This window comes from Cornus florida, unplaced genomic scaffold, assembly GCF_030987335.1.
Source record: "Cornus florida cultivar Cherokee Brave unplaced genomic scaffold, ASM3098733v1 CherokeeBrave_3.0.0_Hap2_Chr09, whole genome shotgun sequence".
NCBI classification, from domain to species: domain Eukaryota; kingdom Viridiplantae; phylum Streptophyta; class Magnoliopsida; order Cornales; family Cornaceae; genus Cornus; species Cornus florida.
This window is the reverse complement of record NW_026775579.1, coordinates 79,236,520-79,258,278: the sequence shown is the minus strand read 5'-3', so window position 1 is coordinate 79,258,278 and position 21,759 is coordinate 79,236,520. Positions and strand designations below refer to the sequence as shown.

The window sequence follows — 21,759 nt, the reverse complement described above, 5'->3', positions numbered from 1 at the left end:
CTTTCAAGAAAGTTGTGTTAGGAAGCATATCCAGTTATCAAAACTTATTGATTGGTGCAGTGGTCAAATTATCAAGTTCTTGAAAAAAAAAATAAAAAAATAAAAAATAAAAATAAAAATTATCAAGTTCCAAGAAATGCGGGATTCATGTTTGACTATAAATAATGTTCAAGTACAATAATAATTGAACAAAAAAAAAAGTAAACTGTTTTGAACATGGAAGAAATGTAATCAATAAGTATATTCTATGTGGGTTGCGCATGATAAATAAAAATTAAAGATTTTTAGACTAAACAGAATGACTGAATGCAAGTTACAGATTAAAACCTTCCATAAACTGGGTGTTTATAGCAACAGTCAATAGTTTCATACATTGAACATAAAGACACAATCACAGATTTGAAGAATTGCATATAAAGTCTAACATATTTGATAATAGTAATGGCAGGAGACAAAATAGACTAATTTTGTATGAATAGATGTTAATGTCATCGTAAAGTCAGCACAAGCTTCTACTCACATAAATCAGTCAGAGTTGGCCGACTTTGGACTCCAAAACATAATTCATTTTATAAAGAGTAGAGCGGACTCCAAATCATTATTCATTTTATAGAGAGTAGAGTGCACTGTATTGTAATTTGTAATTAGTTAAAAATAAAAAATAAAATAAGTGGTTGGGTTGCTCCCAGAGCCATCCTCAGCATTTTCTCTAACTACTAACCCCTAAAAAATAAAAAAAAATAAAAAATTTATTAATAATAATGATAAATAAAGAAATAAAAACTGATTTTCATTCAAAAAGACTAAAATGACCGATTGGGAGATAGGACGTGTCCCAAAGGACTTCGTACTCTTTTCCTCCGTCGACATTCAAAGCAGCCATATCAGTTGCAGATTCACAAAATATTCTATATATACACGTGTGTGTGTGTGTGTGTGTGTTTTTGTGTGGAGAGAAATACCTCCTCTTCTATATATACACGTGTGTGTGTGTTTTACGCAATATACATATATGTTTGAGTGGGTGCAGAAGATTGCACAATATTGATTGATTCTGAGATCGTCGAATATTCCGATGATCGTCCGTTGAATAAGCAGTCCTTGGGGTTAGAGTTAAGACTTCAAGGTACCCACAAATTTGCCTGGTTTGTTAGCTGTTTTTCTCAATTTGTAGAATGATTGAATCCAACCAATAAATAAATATATATATATATATATATATATGGGGTAAATTTAACTTACCTCCCCTGAAGTTTGTCAATATCTCACATACATCTCTTTATGTTTCATAATCTCACTTATTTCTCCGTTAATGACTTTTTTTTACCATTTTGCCTATGGCATTAGAAGGACAAGGCAGAAGAATTTGTTACATAAACCAGAATTTCAAGATAAGTAAGTGAAATTATTAAATATAAAAAATATATATGTGAGATATTGAGAAACTCATAAAGAAAAGTAGAATTTATCTATATGTTCATCTTTTGAAAGAGAGGGTTAAAGGTAACTAATAGTATAACAATGAGTCCTCGTGATACAACATTGGAAATTAGGAAGTTCCACGGCATCCTACTACATTTATGTGAATAGAATTATGTCATCACGACTTCAACCCTGGTCACAGGAAATAGTCGGATGGATCCAACTTTCGCAGATGATTTCGGGACCATTGGTCCCGAACAAAAAGTTAAATAAAGATTACGCATTTCTAACACAATTGCTTACGTGTCCAATGGTAATTGGCTCGAAACCATGTAATAACTTTTCCCAACTTTCAAACACGATGTCATTTTTGCAATGAATAACATATTTATGGGAGGGAGTGTTTGCTACCTTTTTGCAAAATTAGGGTCTCGACATACCATATTTTAAAAAGTAACATGTTTATAATCACCAAGCAGAACATCCTCTGAGCACAAGGTTGATCCTTGTAGTTTAGATGCATAGCAGCATCACTCTCTTTTCATATCCTCCAAATAGTGGTAGAAAAAATTGCAAGACAAGATAGAACTCCTAAGATTCCTCTGAGTAGAAACCAATCCAACAGATCATTCACAATCTGAACTAGGGGCAAAGGAATAGAAAGGTACTCAAAAAAAACTTCCTCCAAATCTCTTGGGCATAACAACACTCAACACTCACAAAAAAGTTTTAAGTCATTGCTGTCTTCACTAGCAAAACAACAATGGCTTATAGAAATAAGACATATACTTATTCTGAAGGATCAAACAAACTGTTATAGACACTCTATGCCGGTCCAACTTCTCCCCTTGCAGTCTATACGCATTCCAAACTGACTTCAGAGAGAATTCTCCATGCTTCCAAATCACCTGATCCTGCTCCTCACAGATATGAAATTGGTAAAATAGAGGTGATCATGTTGTTTGAAAACGAGTCTAGCTAGGCACTGCCATCTACCATTGAAATTGATGGATGAAACAAAAGCAGACATATATTTTTTAAGAATACTGATAATTAGTCCAAAAGCCAGGGCTGACCCTGGGCATAGGAGACCCAGGCGGTCGCCTGGGGCCTCCAATTTGGAAAGGTGTCAAACTATATGAAGAAGAAATCATGTAACGAAGGGGATTCTTATTTGTACACTTTTAAGGGCCGATCCTGGGCAATAGGCTAGATGTTTACTTCAAATGCTGAGTCAAATAATGTAATTGAACAGGTTCTTAAATCATTCTTTGCTGAGAAACTAATCTGGGAAGAGTCAAGATTTATAAGCTGATGATGTATTGGCAAATAAAGTTTATGTAAGTGCAATATACAGAATCCCTATTTGACAAGAAGCAGGCTGGTTTGGTTCTTTAGTAGTAGTACACGGAACTCGAAGAAAACAGAGTTAAATGCTAAGTATAGCATTTATTGAACAGCTACAACAACATATCATATTGGTGTATATGTATATATATATTGTCCATTGCTGAATAAATGCTTGTACCATATGTTGAGAAACTTTAGTCCAATTTGCTGTGACATGCCATGCTCAAGGGAATTGGTGGATCTGAGAATTCTCCAGGGGAAATTCTATCAAACACAAACTTGTTAGCTGCCTCAGTGTAGTGAAATCCATCCCAATTTACCCGAGCCGAGGGGCGTTCACACGAACCAATGAATATTTTGCTGCCATTAACACTGACAGTATCTCCACAATTTCCCACACTACTAAAGTTATACTTCCCTCCATAGCCACAGCAAGCGACATGCAGATGCTCAAACCCTGCAGATTATGAAAACTAACACAAATGAAACATTGTATAATGTTTGTTGTTATGTTGATGCATTGTAAAACTATGTTTAACATGAGTTTTTGTTGTATGGCATACCATATTTTTGTGGCTCGGTATAGAGGGAGTACTTGACAGAGTACACATCTACGTATGTGATTGCAGCTAGAGGAAGGTCCTTCCTGAGTTGAACAATGGCCATCTTCAACCTGTAGTTAAAGTACTGAGCTACCTCATTGTAAGGCCTCGCGCAGCCGGCACTGTCTATTTGAGCTGCCGGAAAAGTTGCCAAGATATAGGGAAGGCAGCCAATCGGTCCGGTGTTGTGGATCCAAAATGATCTAGCTCCCAACTTGTATATGTTCTACACCATCACAATGTCATAGTTATAATTCTTTCAATACAACATTTTTAGTCATGTCCATTTTTTTTTTTTTTTCCCTTCTCTCTTCTGTGGTGAAGATTATTATACCTTAATATTAGTAGAGAACCTGTTGACTATTTCTGGAACAGAGGCATTCACTTCTTCCATGGACATGTTACTCGAGAAACCATGATCAAGATCATTCTGACCAATATCAAATGTGTACAAGGCTTTTTGAAAATATTCTTCCTCGGGCATTAAATTCTTGTATATGGCTCCTACAAGGGTGATTGAATTCCGATGAAAGAATGGGTAGAATTTAAAGAGAGAATATAGCGGATATTGAAATGAAATGGATTATCGTTGCACGATAATATTATTTACCAGTTTTCTTGATAATTTGTGATCTATATATGAATTGTGCGAACTGCCAGTACTGTGCATCTAAGTAGAAGGGACTATATCGGCCCACCGGAATAACAGAATGAGGTGGTGCGGTGGTTGATGCTCCGGTGGCGAAATTTGCACCATTGGTGAAGTTTGTCCCCAAAGAATTGAGATAAGCACTCAGAAACGGGAGGCCAAGACTTGTAGCTGCAGTGGCACAATGAGGAACTCAAATAATTCAATGAGTGAAAGTTCCCACATAGAAATTGGACACAAAGTATTGGGAAAGTAGAGTTGTTTAGTGCCGGAAGGCCAAATCACTGAACTTGAGACAGTGGTTTGAGTCCCACCAAAAAATTGTGGTGACCCACACATCGTCTCACATTTAGAGTTTCCGTTTTCGGTTTGCAAATTACATCTCATTAATGAAGCACAGGCTCTTGACTTTTTCAACTAAACTAATCCTTCCGGATTCATTTTCTAAATATTTCGGCAAAAAAAATTTTAATGACACCACAAAATCATATTCGGCCAAGACATGATTATTGCTTATAAAATCACAACTGAATTAGAAAATTTTCACATCATTTTGCATTTTTCCGTTCGTTTCTACATAAAAGAATTTTTTTGAGAAATATTTTCATTTTTCAAGTAAAATGTATTTTTATTTTTTATTGTTTTGGTATTTGACAAAGTTTCAAAGTTGGGATTGATACCGAATCCATCGAGCGCGGGGCATGTAAACTAATTTGTTTAAAATTAATTGATAAGTTATTTTTATTAAGTTTTAATATTTTTTTTCTTCTTAAATATTTTAAAACAACCAAATAACAAAAAATAAAAAATATATTTTTTTAAAAATATATATTCTACATCTAAACAAAAAATAGATAGTTTAATTAAATTCAAGGTATTTTTCATTCTATATAAGGAAAATAACATATGTAACCATGTAATAACTAAAGACAAACAAAAAAACAAATTAATTATTATATTGCCACTAGTAGCCCAAAGCACCTACTCTTCTTTCTCTATGTTATGGGAAATGAAAACTGAACTCTCTCTCTCTCTCTCCTTCAAGAAGGTTGGAATGCTTAATAATTTTATTTTATTTTTTTAAATATTATGGGTCCAAAAAAAGAGAAAATGTACGAATTTTTTAAAACTTTGGCTCCATAAAATGAGTATTTTTGTAAGAATTTTAAAAGAATTCAGTGAAAGCATTTATACGATTAATTAAAATTCTATATACATAATAGAAATAGCAAGAAAGTCCAATGAGGGCAGCTGCCCCCACTGGACCCTAAAATTGAAAGGGATGCATACCGATGAAATCGATAATCAGCCGTCCGTCTGAGTATCTTCCGGCTGGCATGTGAAAGGAGGTTTCTCCATAAGGTGGGTTGGTCCAATTGAAGGCTGCAGGCAATCCACCGGTGTCCGAATTCGAGTCGCCGAAGTTAAAAATGGCCGGAAAATCACAACTTTGCAGAGCAGAAACAGGGTTCAGTACCGTGTCACAGCACAGAACAAACATGCAAAAACAATAGAGAGAAAAGACAGGCATGGCCATTGTTGGACACTCCAATGTTGTGCTGGGAAGCTAGAGATGAAAGGTTTGGTTTGTGTGTGGTGTGTGTGGAAAGTAGACTTTTCAATCACGTGGTTTATCCAATCATGGGCTTATTTCAAGCCCAAACTCAATCAGATGTGATGTTATCAAAAGTTATTGATTGGTGGAGTGGTCAATCTATCAAGTTCGAGTAGTGTGGGATTCAAATTTATCCATTAAAAGTTTTTTATGTGAACTGACAGATATAAAATGGCTCAAATAAATTAGAGTTACTGTACCTTAATGTTACGTTGGCAAGTATCAAATAATCGGGTTGAATTTGAAAGTGAAAGATCTAAACTTTCTTCAGTTCCAAATTGAAAGCACCGACAAATATAATTAGCTGAATGCAGATTACAGATAAAACCCTTCCATAAACTGGGTGTTTAAAGCAACAGACAATAGTATCATATAAATTGAACAAGATGCAAATTATATCTCAAATGATACAACTACTAATCTGGTGCTAGGTTTGGGAAAACCGAATCGGCAGCAATTCCAAATCCAAAGCGCCGATTCGGTGCTCCCAAACCCAACATGAGAATCTTTCAGACCTTGGTAGATACTTGGTAGATATTTAGTAATGTAGTTTAAAATGCAAGAGTAAAGCGAAGTTAATGTTTTATCACATAGTATATATACACACACATACAGGGAGAGAGAGCTGCAAATACCTTTAAAACAACACCCTGCAACTCCTTTATTCACATTCTATGAACAATGATAATTATACTCCTTTCAAAATTCACCAAACGTTCAGAACTCAGTTCTGAAAAGTGTTTTATGTACAACTTCCCCTGACACACACACAGCAGAAAAAAAGGATTTGGAACATCTACACACATAGTACCCTATGTAAATACTTTCTTTCCTGTTCTTATTTTATGAACAGGTCAGAAGGCTTGAAACATTTATATATAAATAGCTTCAAACAAATATTTAGTTTGGTTCTTATGATCACAAACTGTGGGTTCAGGCAAAGCATTCTTCTCCAGACACATATACAGAAAAGAATCTTGTGACATGTGCATCAGACAACGAGCGAAATACCAGATTCTTCAGAAGAGGAAGGCTGCAAGGCACAAATTCTAACATTGTACTTTCTACAGGTGGGAATCTCACTGCCTGATGCTGAATCTGATCCATCAGATACAAGTGGGTAAGACGAAGCAATATCATCACAAGCAGATCCAATATGGTTGCCACACTTCCGGCACAAAAGTTTGGTTTTCTGGCGGAAAAAACCCCAGGAGTGCTTGGAGATGAAGAAGGGCACGCATCTGACGTCTTCAACCTGAGTAAATCTGCTCTCATCGATGTAGAAGAATGATATTATCCCTTTCTTCATGGATTTACCATATTTGGAACCAATGACAGAGGTATTCCGACCGGAGGAGCTCAGGTTTAGCTCGTAACCACAAGAACCGCAGCTGCACGAAAGAGAAACTAATTTGAGATTGCAAACAACAAAGAAGCCACTTTAAGGATCTAATGAGAATGATTAAAATCAAAGATAAACAGCCATATTTTCGATAAGAACAGACATTCCATATCTACGTGCAGCACAGTCATTTTGTTTTTGTTTTTTTGTGTTTTTGTTTTAATTCATTTGATATGATTATATTCTTAGAGCATTTAGGGTGAGTGTTTCTGTCATTAAGAGGGAAATGCTTGAACAATGGCGAATTCATACAAAAAAACCTATTATGTATAGAGGTGATAGGGTACTTCTGAATTAAATGGAGTAATGAAATTCACTTTGTTCTCGAATAAATAAGGCTCCAAAAAGTTTATTTTTCTGCGTAAGCGAGGACCCGATAGACTGTGTCACTCTCTAGCATTGCATTGTCCAAAATTCACATCCTTCTCAAAACTTGTTCAATATTAATTTAAAATAGACTTTAGTATTTCCAAAATGACAACAAATTTGTATCTTTCTTTTCAATTATATCTTCAATGTAAATGTTTTAGGCACTAGAACCACCTTGGTCCACATGTGCAATTCAATGCTTTGGGTATAGCCAAGTAGTGAGCAAAGCCGGGCAGCAAATGCAAATCCAAATCCAAGGAGTAGAACAAGGACATTGACAAGCATTAGAATAATTTAGAAGAATATATACAAGTAAAAACCTTACTATAGCTCTGATCTAGAACACGATCAGAGTCGGACATCACACCGACATAAAACCATTCCACACTGTCAAGCATAACATTAGGGGCACAATATGCAAATATGGCCCTGATCACAAATATATAATGGACATTGAATCAATTTTTAATGTTAAAGATGTCCTTCAATTTAAATTAGAATTTAATCTCTCAAAAAGAAAGTAAAGAAGAATCACTAGGTCAGGCTCAATCTGTTTGTAAGAGTGTAAAATGGATTGAAAGTCAAAGGGCTATACCCCATAAGCTCAACCTCCACCTCTACCCCCAATCAACACCCCAATCAACATAAAGGAGGTTCTCCATCTCGAGCATCATAAAGACTCATATGCTGTGATGAAATTTTTTTTTAAAAAAAAAAAGAAAAAATAAAGAAAGAAAGAATCGATAGTTCACAACACACGAGTGAACTTGCTGAATCACTACACTCTAACATGTATGTGCGCAACAATCAAGTAAGCACAAAGATAGTGCGTGTGGAAAAAAGTTCGTGGCCCAAACCGAATGTGTGAAAAGTGTTAGAGATCAGGCAAGAGAAATCGAGATATTCAACTGACCAGAACAAAGGAATGCTACTCCACCCTATCTTTAGGAAGCAGTTCTCATCCATTCCTTCCCCCTCCCTCTCCTCTTAAGTCGCATGGGTCATTATTAATTTCACCAGAAAAAAATGCTGTGTATCCTGAGCTCGCTCCTATGCAACACCTATCTAACATTTTGAATTTCTTTAGTATCCAAATTGACTTGCTGAAGCAAAGCCCTTGTTTATTAGTACAAAGGCGCTGTAGTTTAATATTGGTTGCTTTGCATTCCTTCCATGTCAACATGTAAGTCGCACTCACCATCCCAAAAATCACCCACTTCTACATTAACTCGGCCTCAATCGAGAAAAAATAAATAAATAAATAAAATAAAAATAAAAAATTAAAGAAGATTCACTAAATCAGGCTCAATCTGTTTGTAATTTATGAATCGTCTTCAGTATTGTGAAAGTTAAATTTTTTACATATATATGTATGTGTGTGTGTGTGTGTGCGTATATATATATAAGTAATAAAAATTGTATTGTGTGAATGTTCCATCACACCACTCTGGTTTTTGTGAATTGGTTGAATCTTCAATGGCTTAAAAAACAATTCTCTCGTTATATTTGAAACCTGAGAATTGCACAATCTCTAACAATTTGATAATAAAGGTAACTGGGAGGAAATCAATTTATCCTATCTTCCCAACAGAGAAACTAAATTGAGATATAAAAAATCAGACTTTTTCAATTGAACCCACCAACATATACAATTGTGAACCTAGAAATAGGTATGCACATCAATATCATCAAAATTCAAAACCTATATTCGCTATTTATCATCCAGAAAACATCAATCATATCAAGAGAGAGAAATTGTAGAAAGAGAAAGACAGAGAGAGGGGGAGAACCTGTAAGTGACATCTCTCTGGGAAGAAGCAAAGGAGAAGTTGTAATTTCCACTGAGGGACTTCGAAGTTTCCATCTCCCTTTCTCCTTCAACTATCCACAAACACCGCCCACGGTGGCGCTAAAGGCGGAAGGCGACGGCGGCGTGAAATAAAAGAAGACGACAGGTGAGTGAGTTGACGATGTGTGGGTTTAGCTAGCACGAATTGGATCGCAATTCAGTGACCGTTACCGCAAATTTAGAGAGAGAGAGAGAGGGATTGATTGTTCGGAGATCGCGAGGAAGGTGAAAGGTTGAAGGAGATATGGGAAGGGTGGGGCCGGTAAGCTACGATTGACTCGATGCTGTCTGTCCACTTTTTTTACTTTTATGGCGTGTTCCTAATTAAAACAGAATCGACTAACCCTATCGCCCGACTTAGGATCTCACTTGGTTTAGGGTTTTAAACGCGCTTTTAGTTGTTCGAGTTCGAGTTAGATTATCCTTCTAAATATACCCTTCTACATAAACTTTAGGGATTATTACATATAAATAAACTTAATGACCCATATTTACTCAGAGTTAAAGACAATAATTTTTCTAAAATGTGTTTGACCCAAAAGTTGAGGTGGCATATGAAAAAATACTGTTTCATATTTCTGTTGCCTAAAATACCCTTCTTCCTATTTTATGTGTTGCATAAAATTCCCTTTTGCGAAGGTACCACTTTTTTTCCAAAAGTAGTACCACTTTTTGGCGTCCAGGTACCATATTTTCTAAATACTCGTTTAGCTAGATTGGAGAATATTTTGTGTTATTCATGGCGTTAATGGAACTGTTTATGGATGTAATGTGCAACTTAATTAGCGATTTGGGGTTTAATACCATTTTCAATTGCAAAAATAAGTCCATTTTTTTGGTGTCGATGTACCATATTTTCTAAACACTCTAGCTAGCTTGGAGAATATATTTTGTGTTATTCATGGCCCTAATGGAGCTATTTATTGATCCACTGTACAACCTAATTAGCGGTGTAGGGTGTAATACCATTTTCAATTGCAAAAATAAGTCCCTTTTGCGAATGTACCACTTTTTTTCCAAAGGTACCACGTTTTTGGACTAAAGGTACCACTTTTTGGCTTCCAGGTACCATGTTTTCTAAACACTCGTTTAGCTAGATTGGAGAATATTTTGTGTTATTCATGGCATTAATGGAGCTGTTTATGGATGTAATGTGCAACCTCATTAGCGGTGTAGGGTTTAATACCATTTTCAATTGGAAAAATAAGTCCCTTTTTTGGTGTCGAGGTACCATGTTTTCTAAACATTCTAGCTAGCTTTGAGAATATTTTGTGTTATTCATAACCCTAATGGAGCTATTAATTGATCCACTGTGCAACCTAATTAACGGTGTAAGGTGTAATACCATACGTATCAACTTACCCCCTTCCTTTAAGTAACAGACGTTTAGTGCTGGTGTCAGGATGGATAAATGGGTATAATGTCAATTTTGCCCTTTACAATGGCTGAAATAACATTTTTAACTTTATTGACCATTGCAGAGTTACAAAATTACCCTTATTCATTCAACTACTTCAATTTTGGAATGAAATATTTTTGATACTACATTCATGTAATAGTCGAAGAAAATTCAGTGAGGCTCTAGTATAATAAGCTATACAATACTAATTCATAAAAACCCAATGCAAAGGAGAACTTCATTTCATTCCATCTAAGGTAGATGCCAGTATAATACGCCATACAATGGTTGCAAAAACATACCAACCTAATCCACAATAAAAAGTTGCAAAGCTATTCTCCTTTAAAAGTAGAAAAATAGCTCATACCAACAGATTGCAAAATAACAGCAAAAAAAAATGACACTGTTCAACATTACAAATGTCCCATATCCCACATCATTTCAAGTACTTTTTGGATTCTGAGATCCTCCTATCCCACTTCCTCTAGCTCCCAATTGGGTAAATATAGGTATGTATTTCCTTATTATGCGGTAAACCATTTTGTGGCCCTTTTCCTTTGTGTGGTCCTAGTGAGAGTCCTCATGTTTGTGTATTTGATGGACATGCATTCTCTGTGTCTCTATGTGTAGTTGGAACAAAAGAACCACTTTGTCTCTGTGATTGTCACATGCAATAAAAATTAAGGTATTAAGGCATTGTATAATAATAATAAGGAACAAAAGCAATAAAAAAATAGATAATTCGAAACTTTGAATAATAATAATTTTAAAAAGAATCATCAAAATTAAAAAAGAATTTATAATTCACCCAAAAAAGACAACACTATCATGGTTAACAGGAAAAAAAAAAAAAAAAAAAAAAAAAAAAAAAAAAAAAAAAAAAAATTGCCCAATTAATACAACTATGAAAGAATTCACAAATTTGTACCAGATAAATATATATTACGAGACAAAAGACAACTTCAAAAAATAATAATAAAAAAAATCACTGATTCCTACCAACAAATGGCCTTTGGAAAATTTTCACTAACCGTGCAGAATATATAACATGGAAAAGTGCAAATGAACATTGAGCTATAGTACTAACAACTAAGTTATACTAAGAAATTATTCTACAGCAAAAATTATATCAAAAGTCGAGGAAATTACATCTTATAAGCCTTGATGGATTAAGATGGAAATAGTGAGGTTCCTTGAGGTGAATGGTAACTTGTTGGCTAATTAAGTTGCAAATTGGATCAATAAATAGCTCCATTAGGGCCATGAATAACACAAAATATTCTCAAAGCTAGCTAGAGTGCTTAGAAAATATGGTACCTCGACGCCAAAAAAAGAGACTTATTTTTGCAATTAAAAATGGCATTAAACCCCATACCGCTAATTAGGTTGCACATCACATCCATAAACAGCTCCATTAACGCAATGAATAATACAAAATATTCTCTAATCTAGCTAAGCGAGTGTTTAGAAAACATGGTACCTGAACGCCAAAAAGTGGTACCTTCAATTCAAAAACGTGGTACCTTTGGGGAAAAAGTGGTACCTTCTCAAAAGGGACTTATTTTTGCAATTGAAAATGATATTACACCACACACCGCTAATTAAGTTGCACATTGAATCAATAAATAGCTCCATTAGGGCCATGAATAACACAAAATATTTTCCAAGCTAGCTAGAGTGTTTAGAAAACATGGTACTTCGACACTAAAAAAAGGGACTTATTTTTACAATTGAAAATGGTATTAAACCCCACACCGCTAATGAGGTTGCATATTACATCCATAAACAGCTCCATTAATGCCATGAATAACACAAAATATTCTCCAATCTAGCTAAACGAGTGTTTAAAAAACATGGTACCTGAACGTCAAAAAGTGGTACCTTTAGTCCAAAAACGTGGTACCTTTGGAAAAAAAAAGTGGTACCTTCGCAAAAGGGACTTATTTTTGCAATTGAAAATGGTATTATACCATACATCGCTAATTAGGTTGCACAGTGGATCAATAAATAGCTCCATTAGGGCCATGAATAACACAAAATATTCTCTAAGCTAGCTAGAGTATTTAGAAAACATGGTACCTCGACGCCAAAAAAATGGACTTATTTTTACAATTGAAAATGGTATTAAATCCCACACCGCTTATTAGGTTGCATATTACATCCATAAACAGCTCCATTAACGCCATGAATAACACAAAATATTCTCCAATTTAGCTTAACGAGTGTTTAAAAAACATGGTACCTGAACGCCAAAAAGTGGTACCTTTAGTCCAAAAATGTGGTACCTTTGGAAAAAAAATGGTACCTTCGCAAAAGGGCATTTTAGGCAATACATAAAATAGGAAGAATGGTATTTTAGGCAACAGAAATATGAAACAATACTTTTTCATTTGCCACCTCAGCTTTTAGGTCAAACACATTTTAGAGAAATTATTGACTTTGACTCAATGTATGGGTAAATATGGGCCACTAAGTTCATTTATATGTAATAATCCCTAAACTTTAATTGTTTTTACAACTTTAGACAAAGATGGTAAACAAAGAATAGGGTAAAGTGCAAAAAAAAAACCCTTCAATTATTGGCCATGTGCAATTAATCCTCTGAACTACAATTTGCCCCCTTAAACTATTGAATTAGGTGCAATTAACCCCTAATGTGAATTCTGGCCAGAAATAATAAAAGACAATTTTACCCCTTACATAAAACTACGTCGTTTCAGTAAAAGACAGAGCATTCTTGTTGCCGCTGCCGTCGCTCCATTAAACCCGAGCTCCGAGAAGCTCACAGTCGAACCACCATGGACGTTGTCGGCGAGGGCAGAATCGTGGCGGAGAGCTCGAGAATGTAGCGTCTCATCGATGGCAGTTATGGAGTTGGTCATAGTTGTTCCGGCTGTCGGAACGGAACGACGAGCACTTCATTATCCTCCGCCGATGTTCCCGCTACCATCGTCACCTTCACTGGAGTCTTCCCCTATTGTCACCGATCTCTGTTCAACACCGATCATTGGCTTCGTAATCTAGCTTTGCCATCGCCCCCCGATGTTCCTGTTACCATTGTCTCCTTCACTGGAGTTTTCCCCTATTGTCACCAATGCCGATCTCTGTTCAACGCCGATCATTGGCTTCGTAGTCATCGCCCGATCCCAAAATCAACGATGTGAATCTCCATCGCTCTGTAGGTGGCTTCGAAGATTGTTTGGTTTGCCGTCAAATGGGCGAATCTAGAGTACGGTGAACTGGAACGGGGAGGGCTCACCGGCGATGGCGGCTGTGACTTGGAGTGGTGCTGCCTCAATTAAATTTTGTTAGTTTTTTTTTTATCTTCTTTATCTGCTAATGGACTTCGATTTTCAGATTTTGCTTATGAAAGTCAAATCCAGGATGCTAACAAAAGGCCTATCCCTCTCTCCCTCCCTCCCTCTATACACACACACACACACACACACACACACGTATGTAAACGTATGTAGGTTACAGTTTCTTCCTTCAAAGTTTGGGGATAATTTTTGAGCTTCCTCATCATTCGTTTCTAATGTATATTGTCTGTGATTTTGTTTGATGACGGCCATGGTGGTTCGGCTGTGAGCTTCTCGCCGAGATCAACACAACGACCCACCTCAGTGCAGACAACCGAGCTTAGCTCGACGCGTTTCAGGAGGACGACGACAAAGGAGATCCATAATTTCATTCACGAAGGACCTGATTAGAATTGCTAGGCAAAGCCACCGTCGAAGGTGTAGTTGTGGGAACGGACCGGACAGTGGTGGTGATGGTATAATCTGTTTTATTGATGATGAACAGTGTGTATTTAGCATAAGGGCGTGTTTGGGTGTTTTAAGTAGTTTTGGGTATAAAAGTAAAGGGTTGTGTGGTCATTTAAAGAAATTTGGATTGTCACGTGACTATCATGTGCGCCTTCACGGTCAAATTCAACCGGCTTATCACCGGATGGGGTTAATTGCACCAAATTGATTAGTTCAGGGGGGTTATATGTCAAATTAGTAAATCAGTGGAGTTTTTTACAAAATGATCAATAGTTAAAGGGAGTTTTTTGCATTTTACCCTAAAGAATATTAAAAGAATAGTATATTGGATTTTGAATTACAACTACTATTTTGGGACAACTAAAAATAAAAAGTAGATACTTTTAATGAGACGAAGAATGTATATTTATAGAGTGGAGATAAAAGTCCAAACTTTACAGTAGTCACTTGTACCAATGTATTAGTATTTACCTAATAAAATAAAAAGTAAAATTTAACGATTCAAACCTAAGTGACACAGAACGGGTGTGAATGCGAAAGCAAAAAAACAAAAACGATAAAATCTAAATCATATGACTCATATACACACCTAAAAATGCCATTAGTTATATTTAGATTCAAATTGCTAAGATGACATATCAAGACTGCACATCCAAGGGCGGACCATCAAGAGGACCAAAGGGGCCCATGGCCCTCCTAAATGTTTTCAAAATCGTTTAGTTATGGGGCCTTTCTTTGCCCCCCGCAACCCAACTCCATAGAGTATTTTAATGGCCTCCAATCCCAAACCCGTAAAATATTTCAACTCAAGCCCTCAAATCCAGTTGAAACAAGCCCAAATCATAATAGAAAAATACAGCCCAATTTAAAATATTAATACACCACATTTTTTAATATGTACATTTATCAAGAAATTCAATAATTCTCAAAATTGATACACCATATATGTTAATACTCCGAACAAAAGTGTCTTGTCCGCCCACGTGCATATCTTGAATGAAGCCCAACAAATTCAATACCCAATATTCGAAGACAAACACGTGTAGCATTTGCTAATAGCAAAAAAGCACAAATTAAATTCTTTCATAGTTGAAGCCAAATGTTGCTGCGGCATTCAACCTCTTCTAAGGAGATGAGTTGAAGAGGATAACTTATACCATTTAAGCTAACATATGCTGTATGTTAAAATAGTATTATAGTCACAGAAAATAAAATGAAAAATCAAGGAAGCAAGTCATATTAATGTGTGTGTGTGTGTGTGTGTGTTTTGGGGGGGGGGGGGGGGGGGGGGGGGGTGAAAGGGACAAGGGAGGAGGAAGAATTATGGCCAACAATGGGTTTCTCCATTAGAAATTTCTGAAGGATAATTTCGTCATATTCAATAATGTCTCATCATTCATGAGCGGGAATAAGATAAGCCTAATTTTGAATAGAAAGAAAAAAAGGTAAAAAATAAAATGAAAGGCTGAAAAGTAAGTGGGTACTCTGAAAAAGGGTCTCTCATTCTTCACTTCCAAAAAACTTCACATTCATTATTTATCTTAATTTTACTGACATTCTACAGATCTTCCCAGAGGGGTTGTTTTACAATTCTTATTTTAACTAGTTTTTTGTATTCTACAATCTGAAATCTGAACCCAACCCATCTTTTTTTTTGTTTTGATATTGATGTGTAAGATCCTATGCTTTCACATTTATTTCTTGTTCCCACTTCCCATCTGATCTCTGGGTTTGTTTCTGGTGTCCAGTCAAAGGTATATTGAATATTGATTTGGGTTTTTCTCTCTCTCACAATAGATTGAAAATTTAGGAAAGGTATGATTTTTATTTTTATTCTATTTTTATTTATTTATTTTTGTGTGGTAATGTAGCTTTGATGTGTAGCTCATTTTTGGATCTTCTATATGGGACATTCATGAATCTTTACTTGGATGTCTCATATTTTCTTGTTGACCACTGTTCTATTGATTTTTAATATATATATATATATATTGGTATTGTTGGGGTTTGAAAAAAGTTTTGATTGATTTTTCCCATTTGGTGATTCAAGTAATGGGTCTTTGCTAACTAGAACAAAATGGGGCATTCTGATATCATTCACGTTATTGTTTTCGGTGGGCAATTCCTTTATATTCTATTGAGTTTTCCCTTTCTTTTTTTAATTTCTGATTTTTTAAAAAAAATATTTTTTTCTATTGATTTTAAAATAAAAAATAAAATTGTTGTTGGGATTGGATGGTTACTGGGGTGGATTTGAAGCAAAGCTGACAGAATGATAAGCCACGTCATGTTTTTTGTTAAATGGCTACGATTGTTGAGGACGATATGTGTTTCTTTCTTCTTTGTAGGGTTTAAATTTTTGCCTGTTGCTCTGTTATCCAACAAATTTATATTATGTTTTCTTGTTTGAATTTTCTTCTGAGTTTAGGTTGGCTTTATGGTTGATTTTTGAGTGAAATTTTGAAGAAGGGTTTCAATACATGTGCAGATAGACACTCAGCAATAAGGTGCTAGTGGAAGTTGGTTTTTGGCCATTGAGATGGAAAAAAGGAAATGGTTGTGGAAGAGGAAGTCTTCCGAGAAGAGCCCTGGTGAAACCGAAAGTTCAGAATCGTTCTCTTCGCAATCTGAAAGGAACTCTGATGATCAGGTTTGTGAATGACACACTCTTACAGTTTTATTTATTGATTATCCTATTCATCCTTTAAAGTTCCTGACATGTGCAAACCTGTTAATTTGGTGCTACAAGTACAACGTTAATATTTTCAAACAATGGTCTCAAATGCCTATTTGAGTGTTCATTATAATATCTATTTATTACTTCAATCAATTGAACTCTTATAAAGGTTTTTGATTTTCAAACCTATTATGAAACAAAAATCTGGTGAAAGTTCTTGCTATTTTGATAATTGTAAGCAATTCCGAAGCTGTTCTTGTGGAAATCTTTGTTTTCCAAATGCATCATGTAATTTTTTTTTTTGAAATATATTTGGTACATTAATCTAAATCAGGTTTTACATAAATGTTGGCATGAAGAACTAAATCCACCCTCAAAAACAACTATACATGGCTCAACAATCGGATAATTCATATCTCAAATAAGTAAGCAAGGTGGACAAGTTGGTCAGAGTCTTCTGTTTGAGTCTATAATTATGTCTAGGTACGATATGTTGTTGATTGAAGTATGTTAACAATAGAGAAAAATTTATAATAATCTTTCAAGTTATTTTTAACCTCTCTAACTCCTTTTCCTTCTTTCTCATAGGAGTACATGTTAAGAGTGAAGAATAGACCCATTTATGTAGTTATAGAATTCTTAATTTGGAAATCTCATCACCACCACAATCTCAGGCATATGCAGTTCGGAAATTTTTCCTTTTTGTCTAAGGGCTTAATCCTTGATTATATTTAATATCAACTTCCTGATTAGTTTTTGAATCATTCCATTTATATACCTAGGTCAAGTGTTGGCCAAGCGACCTAATCCGTATGGCAGGTAGTTGGGCTGCTTATGTTTTCCTAAGTTGTGTGATAAAGAAATTTGAACAATCATGTTGATGTAGTTTAGAGCTTGGACTTCAATATTAATGCCGATCATGAACCATCTGATGAAAATGAACACCCATTAAGCTAACTGGACTTTTCTTCACTGAATATGCCAAGTTTCAATGCTTCTTTACTATGTCCTTACTCATAATTACCTTTTTCTTCTGGTGTATAGCTGTGAGCTGTTATTCAGCATTTATTACAGTTGGTGAATTTCTGGTTTAGAAGTTATGTTAGAACAGTTGCATGTTTACACCCAAAAGGGAGGGAAAAGTCCCTTCATGTCATTGAGGTTGTATGAGAAGCTAAGATCAAGTTTGAATTATCTTGAAAAATAGTTGCCCTTTAATTTTTCTATGCAATTTCTTTTTGATTTGGTAATATTCTCCTCGTTTATATAAGATATGATCATGCATGCAATTTGGTTTCATTATATTGGTATTTAAGTGTTTTAGAATTGATTTGCATAGAGTTTTTATTCCATTTTTGCTTAATTATCTGAATCTGAAAACCCTGGAAACAATGACGTGTTATGTTCATTTTAATTTAGTGTACAATTCAATATTTTTACATATTAAGGCTGCAATGTTAGTTGTGTTCTAGCAATTCTCCAAGGACATACCCAAAAAAAAAAAGAAAAAGGAAATTCAGGTTCAGGTTTGAATGTGATTCTTTGAGGACATTTTAGGTGTGTCTTATTATTTATTTTTATTTGGTGGGCACAAAGAAATTGTTTCCTTAGATTTTCAAATGAAATCTTAGCAAAATATTAGCCCCCTAAGAATAAAACACTAGATAGCTGGGATCCTCATGTCCACCATGAGTTATGGTGGAAAACAGATGTGCTGCTAATATTTGAGCCTTTACAGTTTTGGTTTAACAAATTTCTTTTTTGTCGGCCAAAAGTTTCATTTTTGGGTGGGTTATATAGATTTCCTGAGGGAGTGATGCTCAGCTCTCTTCTATTGTAATGAGTTATGGTGGAAAACAGATGTGCTGCTAATATTTGAGCCTTTACAGTTTTGGTTTAACAAATTTCTTTTTTGTCGGCCAAAAGTTTCATTTTTGGGTGGGTTATATAGATTTCCTGAGGGAGTGATGCTCAGCTCTCTTCTATTGTAGTTTCAAAACTTTTTGGTCCATGCGAGTTCAGTCCACTTTATCTTTTTTCCCTTCTTTTTCGTGAAGCAGGAGGTGATGAAGACATCTCCAAATCATAACACTCAATCACCAGAAGTGACATCCAAAGCTGCAGTCACCGGTGAAGATGTTAATGATAGCGTTAAGAGTCTGACAGAGAAGTTATCGGCTGCTCTTGTGAATGTTAGTGCCAAAGATGAGTTGGTTCAGCAGCATGCCAAAGTTGCTGAAGAAGCTGTTGCAGGTATTAGTCATCTTGAGGTACAACTGCTCTGTGTTCTTTCCCCTACCTTAGAATAGTCAAAAAGCCAACTTAGGACTCCACATTTCCAAACCTTGGTACTTAGTCTTTCTACCAATATGCATCGGGTAATTTGTCAGGAATACAGTTCTGTGATTATGTTAACTGGAAGAATTGCTACACAATGTAAGTGTTAGTTTGAAAGGGGCTGAGTTGTTTTTTCTAATGATTCAAGACAGGACTATTATGGAAACATTTGTCACATGTATTAGTTTAAATAGGTCTATTCCTTTTTTGGCTCATATTTGGTTTCTTTTTTATTTTCCTTTAAATTTTAGGATGGGAAAAGGCTGAAAATGAAATGGCATTTTTAAAGCAACAACTTGAGGCAGAAGAACAGAAGAACTTAGCACTGGAAGACCGAGTGGGCCATCTTGATGGAGCTCTCAAGGAATGTGTCAGGCAGCTAAGGCAAGCAAAAGAGGAGCAAGAGCAAAGGATTAATGAAGCTGTGGCGGAGAAAACTCGTGAATGGGAATCCACCAAATTAGAGCTCGAGAGCCAGCTCATTGAGTTCCAAACTCGAGCAGAATCTTCAGGATCTCTTGATCTTGATCTTCCCCACAAACTTGAATCATTAGAAAAAGATAACTCGGCCCTTAAACTTGAGCTCCTTTCTCGATCTGAGGAGTTGGAACTTACCAACATCGAAAGGGACTTGAGCATCCAAGCAGCGGAAACAGCAAGCAAGCAGCATTTAGAGAGCATAAAAAAGGTGGCCAAGCTTGAGGCTGAGTGCCAAAGGCTGCAAGCAATGGCTCGCAAGTCTTTCACAGCAAATAATCATAAATCCATTGCTGCTTCCTCAATCTATGTTGAATCGCTCACAGCTAGTCAATCAAACAATGGCGAACGGCTAAATGCAGTAGAGAGAGATGCTCGGAAAATAAATTGTAGAATAGAACCAAATGAGAGTGAAGAAAGCTGCTCCGATTCATGGGCATCAGCTCTAATTGCCGAGCTTGATCAATTCAAGAACGGAATAGTCAAAAACAAAAATCTTGCAGCCTGCTCTGTTGATATTGATATCATGGATGATTTTCTGGAAATGGAGCGACTTGCTGCTTTGCCTGACATTGGGAGTAAAAGTCGTCGCTTTCAATCAGAAGCTGTTGCCAATCAATCTGCTAATGAAGAAAACCCATTGAGATCTGAGCTGGATGCCATGAATGGTCGGATGGCAGAATTGGAGGGGAAATTAGAGAAGATAGAAGCAGAAAAAGCTGAGCTGCAGAATGCTTTAACCGCAAGCCAAGATTCTCTCAAGGCATCACAGTTTCTGCTGACACAGGCTGAAATGAGATTGGAGGAGCTGCAAAGGGAGCTAAGTGTGGTGAATGAATCAAAGGAGTTGCTTGAGTTTCAACTCATTGGTATGGAAGTGGAAACACGGACCTTATCTGCAAAGGTTGAATCACTAAAAGTGGAGGTTGAGAAGGAGCGGAGTTTGTCAGCAGAAATGGCAGTCAAGTGTCGGGGATTGGAGGATGAGCTGATGAGAAAATCCCAGAAAATTGAGCTTCAGCAAGCTGCAAATTCAAATGGCGAATTGAAAATGAAGCAGGTCAGTTATCTCTTGTATTTTTCATCATCTCCATGGTAATTCATGTAGACAAAAAAAAGAAAAGAAAAAGGCCACAACATATTTCTATTGTGAAATGGTAATAAACCTTGCCTATTACAGGAAGAAGACCTAGCTGTAGCAGCTGGAAAACTTGCAGAGTGCCAGAAAACGATAGCATCTCTCGGAAGGCAGCTCAAATCTCTAGCAACACTGGAAGACTTCCTCATTGACACTGAGAACTTGCCAGGGCTCTCTGGAGGAGGATCATTGATTCCTAAAGATGGTGGAGAACTGTGGAAGTTGCATTCTAACAACACATTTACATCCAAGAGTGATTTAGACCCCCCAAAAGTGCTCAAGGAGAATGCTGGTCCTTTAGTGAATGGTAACAACGAGGAATCGCCAGCTTCATCATCATCAACTTCATCTTCCGCGTCATCAAATCATGTCAGCTCTGCCAAGAGTCGAAATGGCTTTGTAAAGTTGTTCTCGCGAAGTAAGAGTGGTATTCAACTGGAAAACCAGCAAGGATGAACAATAGAGGGTATGGATAAACAATCAAAAAAAATTGTAGTTGTAGGCCATGGGATTTTATTGTTTTCTCATTGTGACTGCTGATTAAATTCTGTTTAATTGGCAATTAATGTACTTGGATGTGGTTTGTAAATTTTGAAATCTCAAAGAGGGTTTTAGACTGCTAGTGCTTTGGTTATGCTTCTTTGAATTGTGACCTCAAAATGCTTTGATTTTGCTTATATGAAATTACAGTGGTAAGAATAGCACA

The 21,759-nt window shown here is 36.0% G+C and overlaps 3 protein-coding genes across 8 annotated transcripts; 1 reads left to right on the top strand and 2 right to left on the bottom strand.

The window, feature by feature from the left end:
- Window positions 1-2,087: 2,087 nt before the first annotated feature.
- Window positions 2,088-5,641, bottom strand: LOC132274531 (esterase-like). Its single transcript, XM_059775829.1, has 5 exons — window positions 5,314-5,641; window positions 3,985-4,194; window positions 3,709-3,878; window positions 3,336-3,600; window positions 2,088-3,229 (listed from the first exon to the last, which is right to left on the bottom strand). The coding sequence occupies exons 1-5, from the start codon at window positions 5,558-5,560 to the stop codon at window positions 2,967-2,969; spliced, it is 1,155 nt and encodes a 384-aa protein (XP_059631812.1). The 5' UTR covers window positions 5,561-5,641; the 3' UTR covers window positions 2,088-2,966.
- A 633-nt stretch (window positions 5,642-6,274) lies between these two features.
- LOC132274533 (uncharacterized protein At4g08330, chloroplastic-like) lies at window positions 6,275-9,576 on the bottom strand. The gene is made up of 2 exons (XM_059775831.1): window positions 9,200-9,576; window positions 6,275-7,029 (listed from the first exon to the last, which is right to left on the bottom strand). Exons 1-2 carry the CDS (start codon window positions 9,271-9,273, stop codon window positions 6,630-6,632), a joined length of 474 nt encoding a protein of 157 aa, XP_059631814.1. The 5' UTR covers window positions 9,274-9,576; the 3' UTR covers window positions 6,275-6,629.
- A 6,283-nt stretch (window positions 9,577-15,859) lies between these two features.
- LOC132274527 (filament-like plant protein) lies at window positions 15,860-21,675 on the top strand. Of its 6 annotated transcripts, none has more exons than XM_059775824.1 (5): window positions 15,860-15,896; window positions 16,913-17,074; window positions 19,162-19,354; window positions 19,690-20,975; window positions 21,096-21,675. In XM_059775824.1, the coding sequence occupies exons 2-5, from the start codon at window positions 16,964-16,966 to the stop codon at window positions 21,507-21,509; spliced, it is 2,004 nt and encodes a 667-aa protein (XP_059631807.1). In that variant the 5' UTR covers window positions 15,860-15,896; window positions 16,913-16,963; the 3' UTR covers window positions 21,510-21,675. The 6 variants fall into 6 exon arrangements, with proteins under 6 accessions (XP_059631807.1, XP_059631804.1, XP_059631802.1 ...); XM_059775821.1 differs by lacking the exon at window positions 15,860-15,896 and adding an exon at window positions 15,903-16,178; XM_059775819.1 differs by lacking the exon at window positions 15,860-15,896 and adding an exon at window positions 15,903-16,239.
- Window positions 21,676-21,759: the final 84 nt, after the last annotated feature.